At 39.9% G+C, this 22,135-nt stretch overlaps 1 protein-coding gene across 5 annotated transcripts in view; it reads right to left on the bottom strand.

Annotated features, from left to right (window-relative positions):
* Nucleotides 1-18,420, bottom strand: part of ECI2 (enoyl-CoA delta isomerase 2) — a 28,808-nt gene extending 10,388 nt beyond the window's left edge. Inside the window, exons 1-5 of one of the 5 annotated variants that reach the window (XM_030445870.1) lie at nucleotides 18,253-18,417; nucleotides 5,811-5,867; nucleotides 5,139-5,325; nucleotides 1,565-1,727; nucleotides 190-288 (exon numbers count right to left, since the gene is read on the bottom strand). In XM_030445870.1, coding sequence (XP_030301730.1) covers nucleotides 190-288; nucleotides 1,565-1,687 — 222 coding nt within the window. In that variant the 5' untranslated portion in view covers nucleotides 1,688-1,727; nucleotides 5,139-5,325; nucleotides 5,811-5,867; nucleotides 18,253-18,417. The other 4 variants (XM_030445869.1, XM_030445873.1, XM_030445868.1 and 1 more) reach the window with 4 other exon arrangements.
* Nucleotides 18,421-22,135: the final 3,715 nt, after the last annotated feature.

Genomic DNA, 22,135 nt, shown 5'->3' with positions numbered 1-22,135 from the left:
AAAAAAATCCCCAAACCTCAAAGCTGTGAAACAACTGTAGAATACAGAGCAAAGCATTTTGGTATCTGAAGCAGAGTTGCTCAGCTATCATGTAATGTTTAGACATCAGCCATTCAGTCGCAGATCAGACACTTCAAGCCAGAGCACTCGATATATCAAGTGTCTAAGTGAAATTATTGGTACTATCACCTGAGACAAATTGCCAAGAGAATTCCATGCATCCCACTTGGCTTTCTTGACAAAGTCCAGCATACCTGGTTTTGGAGAATTGCAAGGACCTTCAGTAGCCTGAAAAGAGTGAAACAGAATTTATTTAAACCTTTGTTTAAAGTTCAGATGACTTAGTAGAAAACGATGTTGAACCATTAAATGGTTTGTTGAATGTCTGATCAGGAAACAGAATTCACCTTGACAGAAAGAATACCTGATGGTTAGGAATTATTCAGACGGTTGACATACCACAAACTTGTCAGCATCTGCTCTTTCTCCAGATCTGAGCAATTATAAGACATTACTTTCCAAACAATGCATGCACATAAGTTCTCCTACCTCAAAAATTCTGAAAATTTTATATTTTAAAAGGTAAAGACTCGTAAGCTGTGTGAATGAAGAAACCACTGCACAGAATGGTTCAAATTGGATATTAGGAAAAATTTATTTACTGCAAGAGTGGTCAAGCATTAGAACAGGCTGCCCAGGGAAGTGAAGATGTTCAAAAAACGTGCAGACATGACACTCTGGGACATGGTTTACTGGGAATGGTGGTTTTGGGTTGACAGCTGGACTTCTTGATCTTAGAGGTCATTTCCAACCTTAATGATTCTATGATTCTAAATTGGACCTTACTTCAGAATTGGACCTACTATGAACAAAGGTGTTATATCACTTTAGCTGCCAAAGTCCAAGCTATCCTGAAGCATTCTCTGAGTAGTTTTCCTGAAAAGTACACTATCAGAGAGAAATATTTTGAGTGGAAAGCAAGAAAGAAAGCATGCACTTATGAGCTCATTATTGTTAATTAGCAAAAATACCCAGAACAGTCAGATCTAAGTTTTTATTTGAGGGAGCAATTGATTGCCTTCCTCAATGTAACAACCCACAGCCTGTACTGATCCTGCAGCCAATCTTGATCCACAAATGCTTTACCAAATACAAAGCACAACAACCACACAAAGAAAGACAAAACCCCCCACAAATCAGAAAACAAATTTCAACACTATTTTATCATCGATCCAGCTGACTGGCTGTAGCTACAAGAGGAAGAAGGTGGCTTATGCTTTTTTCCTAGATATAACCAATTTTCCAGAGCTGCATTAATATGTTTGGCTCTGTTTCTTTCAGTACAGGTTTTTACTGAAAGCATGATTTACAGGATGAAATCAGTTTGGATTCCCTCAGAATTCAGACAGGATTTGAAAGGCTGGCATTTCAAGAGCTTCAAGTACTTGAAATGAAGAGCTTGTTAAAACAGAATACATTTAAAAAATCCCTGTTTTAACTAAATAATTTACAGGTCCATCCCCTCAGATAACAAATGCCCCTTATGAAACAAAGCCAACCCTACCTGTTTAAACAAAGCATAGAGCTTCAATTTAGCCTCATTCCCAGGATCCTTTTTCAAAAGCTTCAGTTGTTCTTGAGCCTTTTCAAAGTCTTTCTGGCTGACTTGCATGGTGGCTGCAGTCATATGCAGGTGAATTGCTGGGATGCAAACAGCTTGTGATTGCCTGTTATGAAGTGGAAAGAAAAGATCCCATTGCTGGACTTTCTGTAAGGCTAGAGGAGAAATAGATATGCAGCTTTTTGAAGACATTTAAAGTAAATGTAAAACATTAAATACCTGCACTCATTAAAAGAAAAAAATAGCAACAAAACACAAGATACTACAAATTCCAAGTAAGTTGCTTTAAAAGTTTTCTTTAGCTGCAACATAATTAACCTATAGAGGTATGTAAAGTGATAGTTTTAATGCTGCCAAATGACAAAGAAAGTATGCAGTAATGCACCAGGTGAACATGCATAGACCACTGAACAGTGCTAGTGGTAAACTAATGATTTGTTGTTTCTGAATTAAATCAGACCCTACAGGTTCTGTCCATGACAAACATAAGAAATACAGGACATTTGTATTAATGGTTTAAATCTCTGTATGAAACATGAACAGCTTCATGTGTCCGTGAATTAAAAAGTGAATGTAACCTGTCTGGTTTTTTGTGATCTTTTCAAATTTGTGTGGTTCTGTCTTGAAGCACTTAGAACTGAAAGCCTGGTTCTCCAATCAGGGCAGTGTGAGCAAAGACTTATTTCAAAACATATTTTGGAAAAGAGGTGGCTGTAAAAGAGCCTGTAGACACTTGAAATAAGAATTAGTCAGAATATTCTGGGACAAGAACTTTTCAGCAGAAAAAAAAAAAGTAGAAAATGTAATTCCATGAAAAAAAACAAAACACTAACAAAGACAAACAACAACAACAAAAAAAACCCAAAAAAAGCCAAACTCCACACCAAAGAACCAAACACAACTCAACCCTATAATACTTGGTGAAAGCAGGTTTCCTTCAACAAAGTTTGGGATAAAAATCCAGGGAGTCTAATAATTTTGGCTTGTTTCAGTAGGGCAAAATCATTTTGTCTCAGCTTTCTTTGGCTAAATCACAATTTATGTTAAATATTTTCATTATTTTAAAAATGTTAGTAGTATATGTGTCAACATTTCTTCTCTATTTTAGTATAAAGAGAAAAAAATCCCAACTTATCTCACTATAATTCACAGAAACAGCTGTCATGTTAGAACATCATAAATGATAGATTTCATAACCATCCACATTTGAAAAATTAATGATTATCTTAAATGCAGACTGATAGAATGCTCAATCATTAATTTGATCTGTTAACATTTCAGTGACAGAATCATCATTTTAAAGTCATTCCTAACACGAAAATTGTCTTTTTATACACACCTCATGAGAATTTTAGATAGGTTCGATAGCACTGCTTATTTCAGAAGCATCCTCATTGATCTTATTTCTTAAATAAAATTTATATTCTGTTGGAAATCTAAAACTTGCAGGCAGGAAGCATAAAGAATTCCAACTGTGTCCAATTTTATTCCTCTTTGACTGTATACAGCCAGAAGTTTTTAGTTGTATCATAAAAATGCCTATTAAGATCAATCGATTTTATGTCCAACTACAGAGCTTCTGTATTAACAAAGTCCAAGCTTCTGGTGTTTATTGGAGGTGTGTGTGCTATTGAATTTGAATGGCAGACAAAAGAATACTTTCTGTAATACTCAGAAAATCTTCCAAAAAGAAAGAACTTCAGAATCTGTATCAAAATCTTATTCTAGTAAAGAGAAATCTATCTGAACAATACAAAATGGAATAGGCTATCAAAAAGGGCTGTAGGAACAGGTGGTCTTTTTAACTTAAACTGATCAGATGTAGGATTTTACTAACATAGCAGTGCACCCAGGCGAATGGGGGTTAACCATCTGCCAGTTTAACTAGCATTCATGTAAACTGATGAGTTCAAAAGACTTTGTCAGAGTTTAATAAGTTTATCCCCAAGCCAGCTGGGACCTTATTTAGCTAAAACTTTCAGCATCGATAAAAGCACTTTGCCAGGGAAACATGTACCTAAATGGATTTGATACTGAGTTTGTTTGCTTAGCTTGTTCTGGAATCACAGAACATGACATTCACTTTCAGGTCCTATTCACAAGCATGCTTTTAAAGTCATATTTTCAGGAAAAAAAAAATGAGTGCAGGAAGACAACCAGCAGTTCCTTCTGGTTTAGGGGTTTTTCCCCTCCCCTCCAGTTTTTCCAGCCACGATTGGAACTACTTGAGCGCTGCTGTTCCCAAGATGATTCATGTATTTGGTAAAAGATTTTTTGTCTATCTAGGCAGTGATTACACTGAAATTCATTCAATGTTTAAAAAGGAAAAATTTGGTTCACACCATGATTGACAAGCAGGACGTGACTATGGTAACACAATCCTTGAAATACTATAAACAGGTTTAAGAATCTCTTTTATACGCAGCTTGATAGTGATCATAAATGACCAAGAGCATGGACAACTGGAGAGAGGGAAGCAGCACAGCAGGTGGTTTGAAAGTATATATATGCATTCAGCACATATATTCATGGTTAAGGATTTTTGAGATTTAGCAGATCACAAGATCTCTTCCTTGTTAAGGATGCAAAGTGGACAAGTGAGAAGGAAGAGAACACAATTACATGAATAAAAAACATGCCTGCCTAGGAAAAAGTGGAATGATCTTTTAGTAAGTCCAGACTCAGAGCTACTTTCCTATGATATTCTTCTTTTCTTCTTTTCCTCCTTACCTGCCAGTTCATAATAGCAAACTAACCAACTTAGCCATTTATTAAAGTCTGATTAAAGCCTGGTTATAAAAAATGCCTCTTCTCTTTAGTTCTTCCTTTCTGCTTATAGCTCAGTTCTCTGCAAGATACTGATGACTTTAACAGCAGCGATGAGCACCAGTTCTCAAGATGCTAAAGCTAAGTTGACTGGTACTATTTCTCTATTAAAATAACAAAGGATGAAAATGCAAGGGAAAAATTAAGTTATTTCACTTTATTCACCTTGGTAAGGACCTCGTTCTTCAGAGTGACACACAAATAGTAGGAGCAGAGCTCCTTGACTCCAAGCAGATCATATAAAGAGGGCAGAGAAGATGACTTGTCACCTGTCAGCACACACATCAGCACTGCTATCTCTGGGACCACAAAGTGACACCCTGCCACAATCCCCAAGACCAAGGAGTAGGAGAGGCTACTGTAACCCACTACAGGGAGGACTTACTCCCTCCTCTGTTGTTTCCTTGCAATTCCATCACTGAGCAAATCCACACCTCATTTTAGCAGCCTTGCCAAAACAACCACATGGCAGGCAGAGAGCTTGGAACATAAACTACATACTACTGGTGTCAAACCTGCAGTTTCAGTTCAAACAGAAAACTTGGAAAGGTAATCAAAACTCCCTCTGTAATCCCCCTTCTCATCTACATGCTGCAACAAAGCTATATTACTTCCTTCACAAAGGTTCCTCTCTTTATTGCCCTGTCCCTTGCAGACAATCAGCTGCCACTGTCCCACTGCTGCAAATTACCTTTGTTGTACCAGGTCCCACGGAAGGGTGGTGAGGGCCCAGCAACCTCCCCCAGCTGTAAAAAGCCAGCTCCCACCAGAGGAGAGAGGCAAGAGGAGTCACAACTTGGCAGAGCAGCCAGACACCACGACAAATGGCTGTGCACTCCTGTAAGATCATTCACTTGGTACTTCGCAAGCTGTACACTCTGAAAAAAAAGAAATAAACCCTGGGCATCACTGCCTGAATTTGAAAAAATCCAGGCTGACAATAATATCATATTTATTTTCTTGCTTTGGACATCTTTTTGTTCCCATTCAGTCACACTGGGTATCTTGCAAACCCATCGTTTACCCTGCTCACTCTACCTGTTCTCATAAATGTCTCTTATCCTGATAAATATTCAATCATAAGGCTTTTAAAAGATGCTTTTCTTAAAAGTTGTTAGGCTGAAAGTAGTCTCTCACTGTTTAACAAAAACTGCAAAGCCCCTCATTACTGTGCAGTTCTGTCACTCACGTAAGAACTTTTATAGAGTTAAAAATGCCAACTTATTGTACAATGGTGTCTGCTCCCTTCCTAACTTTTAAAGCAACTTAGCAGTTTCCTCATTAAAACTACACAGAAGATCAAAAAGATCTCTTTGCACAGGAAACATCAGAAGTGCTCAGTGAAAGAAAGGGATGGATATACCTGAGCTTCATCTTCCACTTACTTAATAAATGGTTTTCTCTTAAACGTTAGTAGATCCTGAGGAAATAAAGCACAGACAAAAGCAGTTAAAAATACTATTAGGATTAAAAGCAGTAGGTGGTGCTAGAAACACGTGTGTTTAAAACTCCTGACAGAACAGGAAAAATGCTCATTTTACTTTATTGTAACTATCTTCAGGGAGACAAGGAAGGAAAAGAACAGGAAGTGTTGTCAGATAGAAGCAAGGAGTACATTAAAGTGGCTCTCAGATGAATCCTGGAACATATGTTTAATAGGAGATGTGGGTATCTTTTGCACATCATGTGTGATACTTCAGATAATACACGTGCCATCTCTACTTTGCCATGATGACTATGGCAATGTGCTGTGTGATTCCATGCTGCTCTTTCCACATGTTCCTCACACAGAACACTGAGCTGGACAGTAGCTGCCCCTTTGCTGTTTCACACAGACCTGGTACTACAGCATCATAAACTGGCAATATTTCTACTCACGTTCTTTCAATCATGGGAGAAAATTAAACAAAATACTGCTTTGCTGGTGCTTCTGGAGAAGCAGTTGTATGGGCTGTTCAGGTATTTTTAGTCAGTGTCCTGGTCTGGGCCAGGATAAAGGTGATTTTCTGTCTTGTACTTTTGCTTTCAGCTCAGTCTCTTGTAAATAGTTTAAAGCAAAAGTACAAGACAGAAAATCACCTTTATCCTGGCCCACCTATATCTTAATAGAGAGCACCTGTTACTTGGTTTAATTGCCAGGCCAGTGTTAAACCATGACAGTCAGGATACACAGCAATGAATTCCCCCAAACCTCAAGATGCCAAGTGTGTGTTTGTAACTAAACCAAGTTTCTGATTAACAGGTCTCTCCAGTGTCCCTGCAAAGAAAAGTCAGCACATGTTGCCAACCTAGGCCACCAGTGTTTCTGAGGCACCAGACTCAACTACAAGGTTCAGGAGCCCAAAACTTGTCCTGAGTGCTTCACCGGGTCTACTCCAGCACCAGCAGCTGCTGTTCTGAGAGGCTGCTGTGAAGTCAAGCAGGGGAACAACCAAATGAGACCTCCTTGCTGCCTCATCTCCTGCTGTTGGGACACACACAGGCAAAGCAGAGCAACCATAGCACCACAGCAGGGTGACCAGGGTGGTTCTTGCCTCCTGACACCCATTCATGGATGCTCCAAGCAGCATCTCAGGCTTCGGTCCCACTCCTTCAGTAGCACTTATCCCATTTTCATTCTCCCTCAAAATTATCCCATATTTTCTTCATGAAGGAGAAAGAAAGGAGTCTAGGAATAGAATGGCAGCCCTTAATCATTACTTCAGCTACATCAAGAGGTGCAGGAGTGGGAAAGGTCGCCTCCACAGGCAACTATAACAACTGTTAGGAAATGAGGCATATGAGAGGAATAGAAACCAGTATTTAAGGCTGTAACTGTAAGAAAAGTAACTGGACCATCTGGAAAAAGATATTCAACTCGAGACACCAGCTTCTCTTTATTTTACCTCCCAAGACTTCACATTAGAATCGCTAAAAAGAAGGTTGAAAAAGGCTGATACTCCAATTATGACAACAAGCAAAGCATTAGCAGTGCTAGAATTTCATAGCTTTCTCTGTAATTAGGAAAATAACATTACTGTTCTCCAGATTCACTTGCAGCATTTTCTGCACACAGGAAATTTACAGTTGTAGTTCACTTTTTTTTGCTGAGTGAGAAGCTACTGTCCCTTCTGCTAACACAGAAATCACTACCAGTTGCCAAAACCACCATTTATCATGCTGTTGGTTATTTACTCTAAATCCAAACAGATATTTACCTACACAATAGCATAGCATTAAGAATTCATAAATGTTCACACACCAGAGAACTAACACAGCAAAACAAGCACTTTTCCTGGGCACCTGAAGGTAGATGGGGTTAATGTCAAATTTCTGCTCAGTCCTCCAGTTTCTCTCTCTCCATACAAGCTACCTAGAGCTAAGAGGGGAAAAGAAGATGCAGCTAATAATCTGGAGCAATCATTCCTGCTTTGCTGCTGGAGGGCAAAAAAAGGACAGGTATATGGGGAGGATGGGATAACTGATTCATACAGAAGACTTGGGCAGAAATCCTTCTGGCTGCAGAAACAAAGCAATCCTCTCTGTGCCACCCTGTTACGGGCTTCTCCCAAAGACCTTCAGATCACTTGACTATATACAGTATTTTGTCATATACTCCTCTCTCAGGATGTTTCTTCTCCTCAGCCCCCTCCCCTCTGCAGAATTACTTAGTTTCTCATGAGTGTCTGTCAAATAAATGTCTGTTACCATGTTCTGTCAGACTTCTAGGTGGAAAGCAGTATCCCATAAGCTGCACAGACTGACCTTCATACAAACAGGATACCATACTGAAGAAACTTTAGACTGACAGTTTTTACATTAATAGAGTTAAGTTACTTCAGCTGTTAATTTTTAATCCTGTAAGGTTTTATACTCTGAAATGTGGACTAACCGTATTTGACACATAAAATGACATCCTGAAAAAGCCTGCATCTGCTTTCACAACTATCCCATGGCAAAACTTCCACTTCCCCTCATTTGCATGCATCTCCTTAAAGAACCTCTGCCATTAGTTAAAACAATTCAGAACACAGACAAATGAAATTATGTCTTCATTCAGATGGAGAAGAAGAGGCTGCCTCTAACAATTTTTGTCTGTCCAAATTTCAGTAACTAGCATATTTTCCAACATACAGAAACTACAAAAGAAGGAAACAGTGAAGTAATTGAGTTACTCCTTTGAGTTAAGCTCAACTCCCCTAATTTTTCATGACAGTGACTTTCATACCTTATAATCCAGAAGGCAAGTGTTCTGCAGTAACTACTGCATGCAAAGCAGTCTGTACTTTCCTCATGTAAGTTCACAGGCTCAGGTGGTTTGAGTCCTGCATTGCTATCACTAAGATGCACCGTGACAGTAACTCTGTCGTAATCCAAGTTAGCAGGTGACTGAGGGTTAGCAGTAGGTTAACATCAGCTTAGTTACCAGACTCCACTTTTATTTCTTCATGCAGCAAGGACTAATGCACAAGTCTGTCTGGTAAAGCAAGGCCCTGGCAAAGACCTATCATAACAAGCACATCACTTCTTCAACCAAAAACAGGTAGCCTGAGAAAGTGTTATCAGCACCAAGGTTACTCTCTAGAAAACAACACATTTGATTCACTTGGCAAAGTTGTATCTGTCATGGTAGTAACATGGAGTTGTTGACGACTCAGTAGACAGACCTCCAGTTTTCATAAAAAATAAGATAACTTTCCTGGTGTACCAGCACAGCCCCTGGCAGTAGCCCATTAGACTGCAGCTACAGTGGAGTAAATAAAACTTATTGCTCTCAGATATTAGGAATACTTGTAGTGTTCTGCTGTTCCCAATGTATCTATCTAGAAGAAAAGATCAGTGCAAATACTATATAATCACTTACTGCTGCATTAACAGAAAGAAAAAGTCAAATTAGCTTATTGTTTACGTAAGAACATTTCAATAGTTTCCCTAAAAACAAGTTTGGTTTATAAATCGTTATCAGCTTTTAGTGTTCTATGCTCCTACACTGTTTTGACATGTAAAAAGCTAGAAGATAATGATGTGTCTGTTGGCAAATTGAAGTACTGAATCACTGTTGTTTAGTGCAAAAGGCTCAGCTAAGCCTGATTTTTTTTTTTTTTTCAATATTAAAGAATAGCTAAGTTCTCTAGATCAAAGATCTAGATCATTATTCACCAAGACCTGAAATGGGATGCTCTTAGTGCTCTATACAGGTACAGCTAATATGCTCTCATCACAGCTTCTGGGAGGAAAAAAGGGATCATCTCCTGAAATCTCTGCAAAAACTTCCTATTTTCAGCAGACTTCAGTTAACTAGAAACAGTGAATTAGTAAAGCATAAGAGAATCTCCTTTACATCCTCAGTCCACCCAAGACATCTCTGCATGCAGGAAGACTTACAGATATCCTCCCAAACACATTCAAAACTTACAAACATGAATCTTTCAAAAAAATACAGAGCTGTTCATACATGTGATATTTTTTGAGAATCACTCAAAGATTATTGTAGTATTTGGAGAGTAACAAACTCACACAAGTTCTTTATGCATTCTTATCTAAGGAAGCTTTATGAAGAGAGTCATCAACAAAGACTCAGAATAATACCAAGAACGGAAAAAAGCCATCTTTGTTTGGCCTCTGGGAACAAATCCTGACTGTATGGAGAGCAAGAAAGCATACACCTCCATATTAATGGCTTTTGGCTATGGTAGGTAGGTCTTTCCAAATGATACTACCAGCTGCTGGAGCCCCATGCACATTAGAAAACCCACAGATACCCCCTTGCTAGTTCAGATGAAGCAGTGAATGAACACTAAGTACTTGTCTGAAGCTTCCTTTCTCTCCTGAATCCATGACACCTAGATATACTGGGGATGACTGAACATACTATACTATAAAACAACAAAGCAGTATTTGCCAATGGCTTACCCTGTCTAAATGCAGAATTCTTTCCAATAATTCAGAATTAAACAAATTAGGTCTAAACAGAAAGCAGTACAACTGCTCTTGGTTTTGGCACTACTTCCACCACCCACACAAGAAAAAGTTACAGGTGTCCTGTAAAGACCCAAACCAATTTACTTGATAATAATCTGGTGATGACTTGGGCTGAGATCTAAAGTTCTCACATACTCGAAATACTTACAGTTCTGTCACAGCAGAATTTACAGCTGCCTGTAGCTGAGTTACTTAGCTACAGCTAAATATTCATAATATTTATGAATAAAAATGTTATTGAAATATTTTTATCATTTTCCAAATGATAACTGTCATTTTAGATACCCTCCTGCAATGCACTTTGCTCTTAATTTTACCAGAAAGCAACCAAACCTGTAGATGTGACTGCCCCCTAAGCACTGAGAAGGTTTGTCACTTTTAGAAATTAAATTTGCACATTTCAAAGAGCTTCAAGACCACTTGGAAAAAGTTTAAGCCATAGCACTTAGAAGTTTGCACCCATAGCAGCAGCTCCCATGACAGAGGTCAGAAGCTCACACTGGATAGTTCAGTTACTATTGGGGCTGCAACATGTATAATCATATTGGATTGTGATATTGTTATAGAAGATTATGAAGAACTATTGGTTGACAACCCAAATAACCTGGAAGTTTCTCCCCAGAATAAAAGTGATTCATTCAGTATCTTACTGACAATTAAGAAAAACAAAACAAAGCCAGCCACAAAGACTCTCTTGTTTCAGGAACAGGCTTGTTAATACTAATATATTTGAAGCAGTGAGCATTTTACATGCATATTTATAATGGTATAAAATGATAGCATATTTGAAATAAAAATGTTAGCCTGTTTTAATGGTTGGCTTCTAAGGGTCAAATTATTCAAGAACTATTGTGCATTCTACAAGTTATATACCTCTTATATCTTATTTTCAGAATAAATATTACCAGAGCACCTTACTACAAAAAATAGCCACCTTTTTGGAGTGCCAAAGAGCTAGCAAAGAATCCATAAACAATTAATCTAATCCTCAAGAAATAATTCCAGATAATGGAATCCCCTCTACTCAGCAGTGGTGAACCCACCTCTGTTTACAGTTCTGAGTCCCCCAGTACAAGAGAGCCATGGACATGCCAGAAAGACTCTAGTGAAGGGCCACAAAGATGCTTAAAGAACTGGAGCATCTCACATGGGTGCAAAGAGGAAAGAGCCAGGCTCTTCTCTGTGCCCACTTGACAGGATAACAGGCAATGGACACAAACTGAAGCACAGGAGGCTCCTCCTGAACATGAGCAAACCCTTTCTTACTGTGAGAGTGACTCAGAACTAGCACAGGTTGCCCAGGGAGGTGGCAGTATCTCCATCCTTGGAGATATCAAAAAGCTGTCCAGACATGGCCCCAGACAACCAGCTCCAGCTGGCCCTGCTTGCACAGGGAGATTGGACCAGGTGACCTCCAGAGATCCCTTCCAACCTGTAATTCTGTGAAAACCAAACACATTTAACCTGCTAGCTATACTGAAGCAGTACACAAGTGGTCCACTAACTTCAACAGCTTACTTCTAGATTAGACTTTGAAGCTACAGCTCTTGCCTTCATCTGAAAGCCTTCAGAGTCTGTTTCAAGGGAGGAATTGGAATGACCCACACTAGAACACTCAAAAAAATCAGTAGACTACAGTTGCTATTGAACTGTGGCTGTTTAAATTCTCATCTGACATGCTCACTCTGGAAGTCAATCACTATTCAAGGACAAAAACAGTACTGAGATGACTGTACACATCCAGTTTTTGTTACCAAGAAGTCCAATGACAGAGATCAATTTGAAAAAAAATCCCCAAACTATTGACTGCCTATAATTAGTAAAGGTGCTTCAGAGAGCAAAGTACACAATGAGCTAACAAACTCTAAAAGCAAAGGTTCCCCTGCTGCCATTTTTCAGACAACCACAGACCAGGCTGAGACAGGAAGGTTTGCACATGCCCTCTGTCACTAGGAAAGACATTTATCTTCAAGCTACCCTAGCTACAGACAAAATACAAAGAAATACCAAAAATTGTATCAGGACCTACAAGGGACAAATCTTGTGTTACTTCCTTCTCCAAAAGAATTAAAAAAAAGAAAAAAAAAAAAAAGCAAAAAAAGGCAGGGGGTGAGAGGGGGAAGAAAGGAAAAATGAGCGAAGGAAAAAACCCCAAATCCTTCCTTCTGGGGAGTCAGACGCCAATAAAAGACAACACTTTTGTGAGCAGGTGAAAGGATATTCAGATAGGAGGAAGTTTTGGAAGCTTGGGGTGTTTTTTTAAAAATTTGTTTGGTTTTGAAGATGATTTTGCACTACCACAGTCAAAAAGCTACAATGAACTATGTGGTCAGATAGCACTGAGGGCAAAGTTGTGTTTGCTTATTTCTAAACCAACACAGTGATAACTTCCATTTTATCTTCAATTAGAACAGACTTCATTCAGTGACTGGATCATAGAAATTGCCATTTGGAGTACTCCACATTGTCAGAAGAGAGGTAGCTTTCACATATACAGCAAAACAACAGCATAACAAAACATTACACAAGTTCTCTCTGGATTTCAGCACAAACAAAATCTGTACTTGCTGAATTTACTGCAACCCACTGCTGTTACCCTTTCTGTAAGTGTTTAGGTCAACATTGGAAGTCAGTGCCTTATCATTGCTCTCAGTGATAAAAGACTGTGGCCAGGATTAGTTTAAACCAAGATGCTGGCAAATTCTCACATAGTTACATGTTAATCACTGCCAGAACACTCCAGAAACAAACAAGTAGCACCACCTATTCAGTGACTTAAAGCCTGAGTTTTGATGTAAAAAAAGCAGCCTTCAAGAACCCATTCCAAGAGATCATTTGCTTCCTTTTTTCTGGTGGAACATGCTGGTGGAGCAAGTACTGAATTACTTGGCAATGGTTTCTGATTCCCTGTAAAGTAAAATATGGTTTAACAAGACTTTTAATATCTTAGCTCACAGTTTTTTTCTGGAGTCTGCTGACTACAGTCTAAATTTTATTACAATGAGCTTCAGGGGAACCTGAAAAATGTGTGCTGTCATCAGTGGGCTCATCAAAATAGAAAAGCTCGATCATTTTAATTAATCAGAATAATAAAGAAATATTCAGTTTGAACTGAGTATCTATACATAATACTTTTAAAGCAGATTATTTCACATTGATCAATGTTTAAACTCCTCTTTTAAGACAGAGCAATCAGGAAATTGGGGGGAAAAAAATCACAAATATTCTTATGCTGAATACGACAGCAAACTGGGGGAAAAAATTGACATAAGTGGTTCAATCTTCTGTACATGCTCACTCTAACAAAGGTAACTACCAGTGAAACTCCTGGGGTTTACGTCAACATTACTATAAATGAAAGTTACTTGTAAACAAGGTTAATTACAGTGGATTAATCCTGAACATCAAGCCGAGGTAGAATGTCATGTTTTGCACTACGAATTCTGAATTCCTGACATTCAGGTGTTTCTCATTTCTTCATACGTGCAATGTTCCAAAGACTGTTAGAAATAAATAGACTGATTTTTATTCTAATGAGGACTGCTATGCAAGAATGAAGTATAGTTTGTTTGCTCTCTTCACTAGATGGCAACTGCAGACAGAACATAATTTGCACAGAGGGAGAAGTACAAGGGAAGAGAGAAATAAGTAGTTTCTTAGAATGGTACAATCCAAAGATAAGCATCTTCTACCCTGGCAAAGGACAAAATTACCTCCTATCACTGTATTAAATTTAAAATCAACCTCCAAACATTTCAAAATGTATTTACGTTTTCCTTGAGAGTTTCCTAACTACCTTCTGAATGGGAAGGAATCTTAAAAGGCAAAAATAGAAACAAACTGTGGTTCTTCATGTCAAGTGGAACCACCACCTTATTTGTATTAAACATGATAAAATTCTTTGTAACTCCACACAGAACCACCAGATCATTGACTTAAGCAGACAAAGCTGACAAGGTCATGGTGATTCCAAAGAACAGGTGCTTCAAAGCAAATTAACTACAACAGAAATCTGTGTTCCAGGCCAATCCATTTTCAAGAGTTCCAGACACCTTGGGCTTGGTATTTGCTGTGAGCTGTCAAATCCAGCTCAATTATGTACATTTAGTGAGCTTGCTGGTCTGGTCTTGATTTTAACTGCTGAGTGTACTACTGTTCAAAACAGTTTAACTTTTAAATAAGGACATGAATATAGTAAGATACTTTTCTGGACAACTGTTCAATCATTCTACAACTACCTTTTGTCTTTTATGTTCTATCAGTCAATATGTGCAAACAAGATGTAGCAACTGATGCAATTAACACTGGTCTCTGCAGAAAAAGTCTTCCATTATGAGATTTAATTGCCTATTTTACACTGACTAGTTAGGCCCAGTATTTAAAACAGTGTTTTAAGATGAGTTTACTCTAACAGCTGTTTCAGAATCCCATCCCTTAAAGAAAAAGATATTTAAGATTCATTGATGGTATGAAGACCCTTTCTGAAAGACTCTGAAGGTTAACTTACAGTTGCAATACTGAGTGGAGCTAATTTTACCAGTATTTTGCAAAAAGTTGCTGCAAATATCAAAGCTGACAAGGTTTCAAGGAAGGAAAGAGGTGATTTTAATAAAAATGAAATAAAATTTTAAAAATACTCAAAAGGTAAGGAAAATATGACAAGCTCTCTAAGCTTTTGATTGACCTGCACCAAGACAGAAAAAGCTATGCTTGAAGAGAGGTTTAAAATCAAGACAGTTATGTGCTCTGATTGCTTTCCTGGTGGTCAGGAGGTAATGATCTGTCATTCAGAGTTTGTCATGGGGTGGTGAAGACAACTTGGCTCACAAGCATCAACCAGAAATAGAGGTCTGAGCTACCACAGGGAAGTTTGAAAAGAAACATCATTATCTCAAGCAGGAGGAGCAGAGCAGAGGACCTATATAATCGAAGAGTAAACCAAGGAGAGCTGATAAAAAGAAGCCTGTCACAGGAAAAAAAAACAAACATAACAAACCAAAAAACATTATCTGACTGACAGGAAATAGAAAACAGCTGAGCAAGACAAGCTAGAATAGCCCAAGACAGTACTGGGAGACATAACCTAAGAGACTCAAACCAAAACACAAAACCACATGTAAAACAGCAAGAGAATAAAAAGCATAATCCACAAGGCCTCCCTTGTGTAGGGTCAGGTTATGCGTTTTGTGTAGGAGACAAAACACAACCCTGTAGCTGCACTTTTGCTAAGTCAACGCGCCAGGATGCACTCCCACCCAACTGCTAGCAGGTGGTGGTGAAGTTGGGTAGAGGTTCAGGAGGCTGCAGGACATCCATCCACTGCCTATGCAGATCCTCAGATCAGGAGTGAAACCATGGCCAGCTCAGACAAGTCTGAACACCTGGGGAAAAGTTTCAGTCATAAATGCAACCTCTACTGATAGCACAAGAGGTTCTGGTACAGCCCCACAGAAGACTCCAGGGTGTTAGCAAAGAGGGTTTTTAAGAACACAGTCTGATATACTACTTGAGACCAACACTGCAAAAATCCAGTCCTCCTCCTTGCAAACAGGGTTGATTGCGGGTGACATCAGGAAAGGGAAGGAAAGCAGCTGCTGCAATACAGAAATAGGGACTGGCAGTGGGAAGTGGGTGAGAAGTGAAGAGGCAACTGTGTTGCTTTTGCTCAGCCAGCATAGGAATACCAGAACAAAGCTACTAAATTTTTTGTCCTTATCCAACTGCATCTACCTGAATAGGACTGAGAGGAAGGACCAGACATGTCCCACTACAAGCTAATTAGTTCCCTGTGGCCAAACCTGAAAAAAAAAGAAGACAGAAGAAGGGGTAACACCAAACTTACAGGTCATCTCCAGGATGACAGTAGCCTCAAAGAGGTTTTCCACAAGTCAAGGCTTACATGCACCCTGAGTGCAACTATGTCTACATGCAGGAAACGTTATTGCCTATCTGCAACAGTGGAAGACTGTTTCCATCCTCCTCACGCAATAAGAACAAGTATAAAATACAAGTAAACAAATCCCTGTGATGCAGCTGATTGACCATTAACAGCAATAAAGAAGTATTTTTGAGTAATGACCTGGAATACTGAGCTTCTTCTCACTGAGAAAGGCCCCAGTGCATAGTCATCCAATGAAAGCAGAAATAATATCTCAGCTGCAAACCATCAGTTTTTCTTTCACCTCTAATAGAGAAGTTTCCTCATAACATGCACAATTCCAGGGCAAAGACAACCTCTCCAGGCCTTCCTTCAGGACTTTGCATCTGACTGGCTTAGTGGGAGAAGAAGCAGAAAAGAGCTGTAAGTTCTGCAGTCAGAGATCCAAAGAGTAACAGTGCACTACCAAGTGAAGAGTAAGCAATGCAGGGAGCCGGTTAAATTAATTCCCAGACAGAAATACAAAAGGGCTGCATGGACTAATTATTTACAGATGCATATTATGCTGGCACTTGAGCACCTGAGCTCCTGCTGTGTGGGTGGGCTGTGAACTTTCAGATGTTGCAGCAAAGCCAAGAAGAAACTTGGGACACTGCTCAACAGCCTTGACAGAAGTGAACTGAGACCCTTAAGACTGCTGCCTCCCAAGCTGAAGAGCAGCCACTGTAGTAAAAACAAGTTTACTGTAGGCAAGAAGTATTCCAGAACAAGAAGGCTACCTAAGCAAGGACAAACCAACAGCTTAAGAAAAAATTAATAATTTTTCAATCCAGTTCACCTTCTTGGTACGATGATGCCTGCTTCACTATTGTGCTTAGAAGCTTGCACACTGAATACACTTAACACTCCAAATGCTTAGTTTTCTTTGAGTATTTATTAACTTATTTTTGATACAAAGAGGAAATTCCACAAATTGACTTTGTGATTCTTACTCATGCACAAGCAATTTTACAGTAGAATTTCCAATTTAATAATTTTCAATAAAAATGTCAATCCTGCAACTCTACACCTATCCACAAGCTACTCCATCCTGTCTGCTTCCCACTGCCCAGGTAACACTGAAAGTGCACAGCTGCCACAGCACCCATTGCTGCCTGTGACAGCTGTGTTTGGAGAGAGTTTAAAAGTGACAGGCAATAAAAACACACTGCAGGAGATACTACAAGACCTTTTGGAAAGCCAATCGTTTTAGCATTAAGCCTTACTTAGCTGGACATGCACTTAAGCTTGGTTTTGGGGGGACTGATGAGGGGAGAGGGGGAAAACCACAAGAAAACACCAAATCGCACATTCTTCTCTGTAATCCAGGATGATGTCCAATGCCTTACCCCCAGACTACCCAACAATTTCTTTGGAGTGAAACATTTGCCTCAGTGGACAGAAACAGAAGAATAAAGGCCCTGCTGGAAGAAGGCAACAAATGCTGGTTTCCCATGGCCAAGCACTTACAAGGTGGGCGGGAGGGCTGGAAGTGCCCCCACTTTAAACCAGCAGTGACCTCCCCGGTTCTGGGGACGAAATCCTGCTTATTAACCCCATATATGGTCCGCACAGAGAGAGTTAACCCAGATTATCAAGCGGCACAGCTAGGAGAGCACCTGGTTTCCACGCCGGGCCCCGGCTTGCAGGGAGAGAGGGCTGCCCAGGAGTGAGGCAGCCGCTGCCCTCTCGCCCCGTTCCACGGCGCTCACCCCCCCGCCAGCGCCTCCGCTGCCCGCACCCGACCTCCCCGAGACCCCTATGAGATGAGGGTCCCGCCGGGTAGCCCCGGAGGAGGAAGGCTGCTGGGTAAGGCCGCCCGGAGCCCGCCGCCCCCTGCTCACCCCGGCGGGCGTCGCGGAGACAGCGGCTGAGAAGAGCCGTCTCTCCCCGGGGAAGGGGATGTGCGCCAAGGATCGGAGCTCACCTCATTTCGCGGAGCGGCCGCCAGCAGAGCCTCCGGACGAAGGTCAGGGCCGGCGCCGCCATAACAGGGGAGGGGAATAGGAGGAGAAGGAGACGGCAAAGCCCGCCCCACTCTCTGATACAGACGTGGAAGCTCCACAGGGTGGGCGGGCTGAGGGCGGTGGCTTCGCCATGAGCCGCTGAGGGAGAGTGGCGGGGCCGGGGTGGGAGTGTTGGGAGGGCTGAGGCGGCGGTGTGGGAGGGACCGCTGGGGTGTCCCAAATCCCATCGCTGGAAGCAGTGAGGCAACCCCCTGAAACCCTGGCATCTAAAATGGGCTTCGAAGGGTAGAAATGGAACAGCCTGATCAGGCGGGAAATGAAGGGACGTGAAATATATGCGCGGCCCCGCCCTGGGCAAAAGTCATGGACTCTGCTCGGCCCCCGCCGAAAGCGCCGTGTAAACATAGGTCGCGTTATTGCTTTTGACAAGGGCATGTAGCGATAGGGGTAAAGGCTTTAGACTGGAAGAGGTTTAGGTTAGACATCAGGAAGAAATACTTTTGGGTATGGCAAATACTTTGAGGGTGATGGCACAGGTTGCCCAGGGAGGCTGTGGCTGCCCCCCCCCCGGAAGTGTTCAAGGCCAGGTTGGATGGGGCTTGGAGCAACCTGGGCTGGTGGGAGGGGTTTGGTTGCAGTTTTGAAGTACCTGATTGCAGTACATAATTTTTAATTTATTTTTTTTCCCCTCATACTGCAACAGTGATGTGTGGCTCTGGTCAAATCGAAAGTAGCTGACTTTTTTTTTCTAGTATAGGGACTGGATTTCAAGGATGGGAATTCTTTTTTGAACTTGGTACACCTTGAATTTTACTGATGATTACACACCCAAAACCCTAGGAATTCTCAATTTCAGACACCATCTTTACTGGTTTGCACCTCTAGCTGTCCTACTTAAAACAGGCATTTATTTGCAGTTTAGTCTCCTGGTGATAATTTCCTCTGCTACACAGCACTGTGAGGTGAAATTAATTCAGATCTGTAGAAGACTTTGAAAGTACCCTCCTGAAGGTGTTGTAGTAAATGCTATTGTTGATCTATATCCTTTACTTAGCCTTAATCAAGCAAAACTCACGGCTTTAAAGTATGTACTTTTTAGACAGACAATATTTTTAATGCATAAAACCAAACTAGGCTAAATTTTGCTTAAAGATATAGGAATGAGGCTCTGTGTCAATAAGAAAGAGAAAGCAGCTCTAAAATGCTAGCATTTTTAAATTATAACACTTATAACACTTATATGAAATTATAACATTTTTTTTTACTGAAACCTTATGCACACAACAGTTTTAGTAGTTTGAAAAGACCAGAAAAATCATTACACGAATGTAATATAATGAGCATCATTTGAAAGTTTATTGTAGTAGTACTGTTAGCACTAATGTAATGAATCTAGAGATGATTCCCTAGAGGACTCATTTATTAAGTTGCTTCAGATGTATTGTTTGAAAAACAAGTCCCTAATGACAATGCCCTCTCTAGTATTTTATTGATAATGTTAAGATGAATGGTTTTTCCTGGATACATTTTTATCCTTGTGTAAAATTCTTATATTCTTCAATTTAAAACAGTGCAGCTTTGCATTTCATGCTACTGTGTAGAAATTACATGAAGAGGGGGAAAATAGCGCATTTTTCCTGAATTATCTTTGTATTTAAGTATCTCTTAATAGCTTAAGAGATACATTTGCTTAGCTGAAGATAACTATCAGTAATCAAAGAGTCCCATTAGACCTGGCTCACTCCTTTCAATTCCAAGGCAAAATATTTCCTTAGAGTATGTTTTCTATTGCTTCTGCGTAGGTGAATACAAAGCATAGCAGCAGTGCTTTATTGCAGAGCTTCCTTCTCACCCAATACCACTTGCAGAAAGCTTTTGCTGTTAAATATCTTAGATTTTATTTTTCTTCATTTCTTTCTATTGAATGTATGTCAGTTTAAATAGGCCTTTTAAATAAAGTTACGCTGTAACTTCTGAGAATGAATTAACATCTTCCAGTATTACCTCAAGGCAGCAAAAAGCTATGCCTGGATTCAAAGATGAATTGTTTGCTATAGGAATTAAATACAGACACCATCAGTATTCAGTGCTCACCAGAGCATAGATGAATTTAACTGCCGTGGTTTCTTTTCTCATAATCTCTCTAAGATACAATCACAATCCATATATTGTGTCTACAAGAGTGCAATTTGCTGTTATGTGTCTGTCTCTAGAAACCTATACCTTCACATGCCCTTCATCCTTTTTTTTTTATTTTATTTTCTTCTCTTCTCTTGCCTTCCTTCCATGTACTTAACCTTCATATGGCTGCTCAGGTGATCTAAAATACTAAACAAAGCATTTTGTGCATAGCATGTCACATAAATGTTTTTCTAGTCTATTGGTAGTGTTACTTTTTCCATCCATATGTGGTATTACTTATTTTCTTAGCATTTTTTTAACCATTTCTTCTTTGCAATGTATTCTCACTGCTGGAAGTGGGATCCTGGGGGAGCAAAGTCACATACCTTGCAGGATGGAATTTAAATGTGATTTTACCTTACACACTTTTGTTCTGGCCCTTTGTACATACGCATAAGTGAATTTTACCATGTATGTCCTGCCATAATAACTATAAGCTATGTGTATGTTACAGAAACTATTGTGCCCTTATTGCAAAACACAAAATAATGTAGTAAGTTTTGAAACTGCTGGATCATGATGTTTTGGTTGCAGAAGAAGTGGTTTGGCTGTTGAAGTCTGTACCTATGAGCTATATGTTTAAACCTAATTGCAGGTTCTTTGACATGTTAGTACAAGCCTGAACAAGAAGTGTTTTGTATAGCTTCACAGTGAGAGGAATGGTGCTGGCATCATGGGAGCTAATTCCATTTTATCAAGGTGATCTCTGTATCACCTGCGTTTCCAGTTTCCTCAAGACTTCGAAATGTGCTACAATTCGACCAGCACAATATTTTTTTTTCCCCCGTAATAATAATTCTTGCCTCTTTGCAATAATTGCTGCAGTCTTTATATTGGGTGTTTGCCAGTTTTCACAGATTCCTAGAATGGTTTGGGTTGGAAGGGACCTAGTTTCAACTCCCTGCATGGACACCTCCCACCAGCCCAGGTTTCTCAAAGCTCCATCCAGCCTGGCCTTCAACACTTCCAGGGAAGGGGTAGCCACAACTTCCCTGAGTGAAGTGTGACAGTGCCTTACCACCCTTACTACACTACAGGAAATCTTAATACATATTTCACAGAAAATCATCCTGATGGTTTGTTCACCTTCACCTTGAAAATCAACCAAATAAATCCTGCAGGACTTATTTGTGTAATATTACCATGTTTTTTGTACTGATGATGACAAGCTATTTCAGACATGTGGGAGAGAGGTTTTCATAGTTCTGCTGCAGCATTGTATAAAACTACAATGTTAACGAAAGGCATTAATCACAGACATCTTTGTAAGCCTGGTTTTGGAACCCCTTTTAATGTGGACCACATTCTTATCTCAGCATGAAACGTATACTCAGTTCCGGATCCATTTATTTAAGCAGACATTCTTATTGACAGAGAAATATAAACGTGAGCTCTAATGAGTAGCTAACTGATTATACAGTGTTCTGCCACACTTCTCTTGGCTGGATTTCTCATTCATTCTCAGGCAATGAGTAATTCACCTTTTTTTGCAGCATTGTCCTTAGTTCAGGTCTAAAATAACAAATTCTTATTCCACAAATCTCATTAATCACCTCCACTGATCAATTGGTACATGCTTTGAGCCGTGTCTGTCTTCTCATACTCTGCAAGAATGTTCCTTCTGAAAAATCCTTGATACTTCAAATCATTGCAGTTCTTTTA

The sequence above is a fragment of the Calypte anna genome, chromosome 2 (assembly GCF_003957555.1).
Source record: "Calypte anna isolate BGI_N300 chromosome 2, bCalAnn1_v1.p, whole genome shotgun sequence".
Taxonomy (NCBI): Eukaryota; Metazoa; Chordata; class Aves; order Apodiformes; family Trochilidae; genus Calypte; species Calypte anna.
The sequence above is the reverse complement of the archived record's forward strand: the minus strand, read 5'-3'. Positions and strand labels throughout refer to the sequence as shown.